This window comes from Triticum urartu, chromosome 5A (assembly GCF_056163025.1).
Source record: "Triticum urartu cultivar PI428250 chromosome 5A, HENAU_Tu73, whole genome shotgun sequence".
Taxonomy (NCBI): domain Eukaryota; kingdom Viridiplantae; phylum Streptophyta; class Magnoliopsida; order Poales; family Poaceae; genus Triticum; species Triticum urartu.
Window position 1 is genome coordinate 263,974,436 of NC_141877.1, and position 6,398 is coordinate 263,980,833.

At 46.2% G+C, this 6,398-nt stretch overlaps 1 protein-coding gene across 1 annotated transcript; it reads left to right on the forward strand.

Annotated features, from left to right (window-relative positions):
- The first annotated feature begins 1,935 nt into the window (after window positions 1–1,935).
- LOC147970996 (uncharacterized) lies at window positions 1,936–2,463 on the forward strand. The gene is made up of 2 exons (XM_087523773.1): window positions 1,936–1,992; window positions 2,143–2,463. Exons 1-2 carry the CDS (start codon window positions 1,936–1,938, stop codon window positions 2,461–2,463), a joined length of 378 nt encoding a protein of 125 aa, XP_087379899.1.
- Window positions 2,464–6,398: the final 3,935 nt, after the last annotated feature.

The window sequence follows — 6,398 nt, forward strand, 5'->3', positions numbered from 1 at the left end:
CGTTTGCACGCTTCTTGCGGCCATGAACTTGCGGATGGAACAGACCATCATCTCGCCCATGCGAGAGGCGAAGCCGGCGTTGACAAGGGCTATGACGCTGATGGTCGCCAGCACCGTCTAGAAACGTTGCACGATGCGAGGCCGCGGGCCACCATCTTGGATGATCTCGCACGGCCGACTGTCGCTCGCGTCCATCGACGCCATGGGTGCATGTGGCTTCTGGTCACTTGGTCTTAGTCTTGGATTGGAATGAGAAGTGTTGCACAAAGACTAGGAGTAGATGGATTAGAGTGGTGGGTGCCTTTATATGAGAGTCCAAATTGTGTTGCATTCACATCATGTTCGCTCCATTCTGCTTCTCCAATTACTTCCCTCCGCATGCTAATTGAATGAGGAGGCATCATTGACTGTTCAACATTTCGAGAACTGCTACCCTCTCCCTCGTTGGCATTCAAGCCGTATCAATGTAAATGCATGTCAAAAAGAGACTAGTCAGTAGTACTACTCAATATTGTGCACCGCGACCAAGACAAAGAGGAAAGCAAGAGAACTTAATATTTACTCCCTCCATTCCTAAATATTTACGATGTAGATTCACTCATTTTGCTCCATATGTACTCATTTATGGTGTAGTCACTTGTTCAAATATCTAAAAAGACAAATATTTAGGAACAGAGGGAGTATTTGCTAATTAATATCATTGCATGCAATGAACTGACCGCTGCATGCCGTGCTAGGTACGTCTCAAGGCATTAAAACACATACACGGAAATAAGAAACGTGGTCGGGTTTGTTTTGAGATTACTTGATTTTTGTAAGATGAATATACCTAGCAATTGCCATAATAACCATAAGATTTGCATTCGACGGTGACACCTATTGGACGCAAACAACAACAGAAAAGAATTGCCACAAAACTGCCACGCCACACCCCACCCCTACACATAAGACTGCCATGCGAGCATTTGCAACTTCCACGTTCGGGTTGCGCTTGGCTCTTCGCCTCTTTGAGAAATCTAACAATGGTGCTACTACTTCTACAATATTGAATCTACTATTTCATGTCCATCCACCGCGTGGGGGATGGATAGATTGTTGTAGGAGTACTAAGCAAAAGCTTCTCCTCATCTGCGAGACACCGCACGCATGGGCGAGGGAGAGGGTGTACTAGTAATCAAGCTTCTCCTTGTTGTATGAGTTGACGCGACACATCATAGCACGGCCCCACATGCTTGCCTCTAAACTTGGCTAAAAGACCCGCAGTGTACAATATTTGCTGCAACCTCTAACATTTACCCCACCACAAATTAAAATATATATTCCTCTCTTGACTGGGTCAGCGTGCAAACTACAATCGCCAGGATGACAGGTAGGGCCAGAACATTACTTTAATCAAAAAAATGCTTCAAGATGGCCTCATAGCATGGAGCCGACTCCAACGATTTTAAGCTTAGGCATGCTACATGCTATCCTACACTATGTTACTATACTACCTACCCTACACATGAAACTGCCACACGGGCGTTCGGGTTGCTCTTGGCTCTTCGCCTCTTCGGGAAGTCGAACAATGATGGTACTACTAGTATGCTTCTGTCCATCTGACACCGAATGAACTGTAGCATGTCCACCACGTGCGAGAGGGAGAGCGTGTAGCGAAAGCTTCTCCTAGTCCTGCGAGCCACCACGCTCATGGGCAAGGGAGAGGGTGTTGTAATAAAGCTTCTCCTTGTTGTACCAGTTGACGCGACACATCAAAGTAGTGCACTCAATATATTTCAATAATTTGTGTTTATCGATGCATTAATTATAATGCATGCATGCATGCCGTGACTTTCCTTTTGATACTTGCATGTGTTGATTTAATGCACCTTGAAGTAGTAGGAGTATGAGTATATGATGGTAAAACTTTATAATGCCCCGGCTCTAAAGCGAGAGATGGTGGTGCACGAGGAGGGCGAGATCATGCCGACGGAACAGGACCCGACGATGGAGGTCTCTATGGACCTCACCTTGCTCCACTGCCCCTTGTGCCTCCGCCCCTTGAAGCCTCTAGTGTAGGAGGTTCAAATACACCTCATCCATTCAATGATCGAGCAAGGTGCAGGTTTCTTGATTGATGTGATGTTTGATTGATTTGTTCAGTGCAAGGGAGGGCACCTGGCCTGCACAGACTGTCGAGGCGAGTGCTTTAGGAACCAGCGGCAGTGCCAGAAGTGCAAGCGCGGCGGCAGCTTCGACGTGCGCAACACGGCGATGGACGCCGCCCTCTCCTTGGAGAGGGTGGAGTGCCCACATGAAGGTTGTGGGCTCTACGTCACATACCACAAGCTCACCGATCACCAGAGCATGTCTCCGCTCGCGCCCTGCAAATGCCCCATGCCCATCTGTGGCTATGAAGGCCCACCGTCGGCACTCCCCCACCACATCAGCATCATGCATCCCATGCCCGTGCATAGGATCTAGTATGGTAAGACGCTCTAGCTGCAAGTGTCGGTGTCGGAGCCGTGGTGCTTGCTGTTCGCGGAGGAAGACGGACGCACATTTTTTGTGGTTGGTGCGCCTATCGCCATGTCGGTCATCTGCATCAGAGCGGGGGTGTCACCACCGCCGCACTATGTAGCCAAGGTATGTGTGAAGGGCCCGTTGGGGGAGCCCAAAGGTAGGACTGCCATCGTTAAGGTGGAAATTAAGGTGACAAGTAGCAAGGAGCCCAACGTCGTCGTGTTGCAGGAGCTGACCTTCTTCACAGTGCCGCCCAAGCTCCTGGTCGGGGTTGTGTTGTCGAGGACGGTGTCCCTCCACATTCAGATTGACAAGCTCACCTCCTAAATGATTCTACAGTGCCTTCTATTTATCTTAGTAAATAGCAACATGCTAATATAGCGTTTAGCTCGGTCTACTTTAGCTTAAGAGATGGTCGATTTTGGTGGCAATGCGGCAATTACTTCGACATCAGATCAACAATTAAAGTAATTTCCAACGGTCGAAGGGATATTTCGTGTCTGTTGGATATAAAGATCCCTTGCGTAAGGAGTATAAGCTTCTTATATGCTTGTTTGTTGAGGAAGTGTTGCATACTTCTGCGAGTTGACGGTACACATCAAAGTAGTACTACTACTAGTAGTACTCACCCGACTACGCACCAGGCAGACCAAGCTCATGTCGTGTTGGTGTCGTGTGCGGCCCGCACATTAACAAAACCTTGTGCCTCCAACTTAGCCTCCGTGTTTTAAACTTCTCAATCTCAAGGCCAAGGAGCAGCGTGAGCCTATGATAGAGCTAATCGTATGCTTGAGAACACTACAATTCATAGCTACAAATGCGTGTGTGAGAGAAGATGAGTGTATGTGTGCACCTCTTCTCTTCGTGTACAATGTACTAAAAACAGAGTACAAGTGTATGTGGGTCGCATCGACCTAGAGAGCTAGAGATGGTACGTGCGCGAAGTCCCGAGAGACTAGGTGTGTGCATGGGAAAGAGGGAGAGGTATGATATGTGTCGATGTAATGCGTGTGAAAAAAAGACTAGTCAATAGCTCGCCACGAGGCTATTCCTAGCGAGCGACCCAATAACCGTAAGATATGTATCCGACGGTGCCAGTTATTGCACATACATAGTAGTGGGAAAAGAAGTACCATGGCATATTACAAAACTACCACAGCACGCCCCTCCCCTACCCATGAAACTGCCACTCGAGCATTCCCAACTGCCATGGTCTGCTCCTATGTGCGATCTTCATTTTTTAAAGGGGTCTACAATAAAAGGTCGGGATTTTGGCGCGTGGTAGGCGGGGAAGCTTGGCCTGTCGGTTTGCTACTGCTCACATGCGGTCGAACATAAGTGATGTACCAAGTTGATGCACATCGCTTCAGTGAGCGTTGGGCCGGACATACCATCTGTTCAAGTTAAGAAGCGGGTCAGACCGGCCTTGTGTTGGTGATACTACTTACATGTGGTCGCACGTGTCAATGACGCACCAAGCCGATGTGCGCCCCTTCGGTTAGCGGCGGGCCGGACCGACCGTGTGTTGGGGCGACGCCAGCGTGACAGGTTGTAAATTTACCATCTAACTTAATTTGTAAAGGGTAACACTTGCTTTGCCTCCTTAATGAGATAGGTCACTAGAAATCCTCATTAGATACGTTTCTCGAACGCGTACATGGCCCCACGTTCTCAGAGGCCATCGTGGCGAAGCCAGACGCCCGCAACCTCTCGAAGCAAAAAATGAGTAGCCCGCTGCTGGTTATTTCTATAATCAGTTTAGAAATTCCCAATTTCACGTGTGACGTGATATTAGTCGTTCATTGATGTTGATCCAATGGTCTAAGTGCCTCGGAATGGCCGGAATTCACGTCTACAGTAACCTCATTGTACCTGATACGTCTCCAACGTATCTACTTTTCCAAACACTTTTGCCCTTGTTTTGGACTCTAACTTGCATGAATTGAATGGAACTAACCCGGACTGTCGCTGTTTTCAGCAGAATTACCATGGTGTTATTTATGTGCAGGAGCAAACATTCTCGGAATGACCTGAAACTTCACGAAGACACTTTTTAGAAAATAAGAAAAATACCTGCCAAAGATGAAGGCCAGGGGGGCCACCGTCTTGCCACGAGGGTGGGGGCACGCCCCTACCTCATGGGCCCCCTTTTGCCTCTCCGACTCCAACTCCCCCTCCATATATTGAGTTTCCATGAGGAAAAAATCAAAGAGAAGAAATCATCACGTTTTACGATATGGAGCCGCTGCCAAGCCCTAAAACCTCTCGGGAGGGCTGATTTGGAGTCCGTTCGGGGCTCCGGAGAGGGGAATCCGTCGCCATCGTCATCATCAACCATCCTCCATCACCAATTTCATGATGCTCACCGCCGTGCATGAGTAATTCCATCGTAGGCTTGCTGGACGGTGATGGGTTGGATGGGATCTATCATGTAATCGAGTTAGTTTTGTTAGGGTTTGATCCCTAGTGTCCACTATGTTCTGAGATTGATGTTGCTATGACTTTGCTATGCTTAATGCTTGTCACTAGGGCCCGAGTGCCATGATTTCAGATCTGAACCTATTATGTTTTCATCAATATATGAGTGTTATTGATCCTATCTTGCAAGTCTATAGTCACCTATTATGTGTTATGATCCGTTAACCCTGAAGTGACAATAATCGGGATACTTACCGGTGATGACCGTAGTTTGAGGAGTTCATGTATTCACTATGTGTTAATGCTTTGTTCCGGTTCTCTATTAAAAGGAGACCTTAATATCCCTTAGTTTCCGTAAGGACCCCGCTGCCACGGGAGGGTAGGACAAAAGATGTCATGGAAGTTCTTTTCCATAAGCACGTATGACTATGTTCGGAATACATACCTACATTATATCAATGAATTGGAGCTAGTTTTGTGTCACCCTAGGTTATGACTGTTACATGATGAACCGCATCTGGCATAATTCTCCATCACTGATCCATTGCCTACGAGCTTTCCATATATTGTTCTTCGCTTATTTACTTTTCCGTTGCTATTGCTATCATCACTACAGAATACCAAAAATATTACTTTTAGTAATGTTACCTTTTGCTACCGTTATCACCACTATCATATTACTTTGCTACTAAACACTTTGCTGCAGATATTAAGTTTCCAGGTGTGGTTGAATTGACAACTCAGCTGCTAATACTTGAGAATATTCTTTGGCGCCCCTTGTGTCGAATCAATAAAATTTGGGTTGAATACTCTACCCTCAAAAACTGTTGCGATCCCCTATACTTGTGGGTTATCAAGACTACTTTCTGGCGCTGTTGCCGGGGAGCATAGCTCTATTCTTTGAGTCACTTGGGATACATATCTGCTTATCATTATGAAGAACTTGAGAGATCCAAAAACCAAGATCTATCCCTCAACTATGAGGAGAGGTAAGGAACTGCCATCTAGCTCTGCACTTGATTCACCTTCTGTTTTGAGTAAGCTTGCGACACCTACACCTGCTTCTGCTATTCGTTCTGATATGTCACATGTTATTGATGATGCCACTTCTGCTATGCATGATACTTATGATGAAACTACCTCTATGCCTGATACTACTATGCCACTTAGTGCTTTTCTTGATGAACAACTTGCTAGGGCTAGAGAAATTGAAAATATTGAATCTGATGATACTGATGAAAGTGAGGATGAAGAACCACTTGCCATTCCTAAGGGTTATGTTTTTGATCAAGATGCTTCTTTAGCTATTTTAGCTTGCAGAAATAGAACTAAACTTAAAAGATTATTAGCTAAATGGAGTAAGCAATCTCTAAATGCTACAATGAAACCTGACCCTGCTTTTGCTACTTCACCTATCTTTGTACTGATAAGGATTATGAATTCTCTGTTGATCCTGATATAATTACTTTGGTTGAATC

Coding starts and splice junctions, on each gene's coding strand:
- LOC147970996 (XM_087523773.1), top strand. CDS start 1,936: ATGGTGGTGCACGAGGAGGGCGAGATCATGCCGACGGAACAGGACCCG. Junction 1,993..2,142: donor AACAGGACCCGACGATGGAG/GTCTCTATGGAC, acceptor TGATTTGTTCAG/TGCAAGGGAGGGCACCTGGC.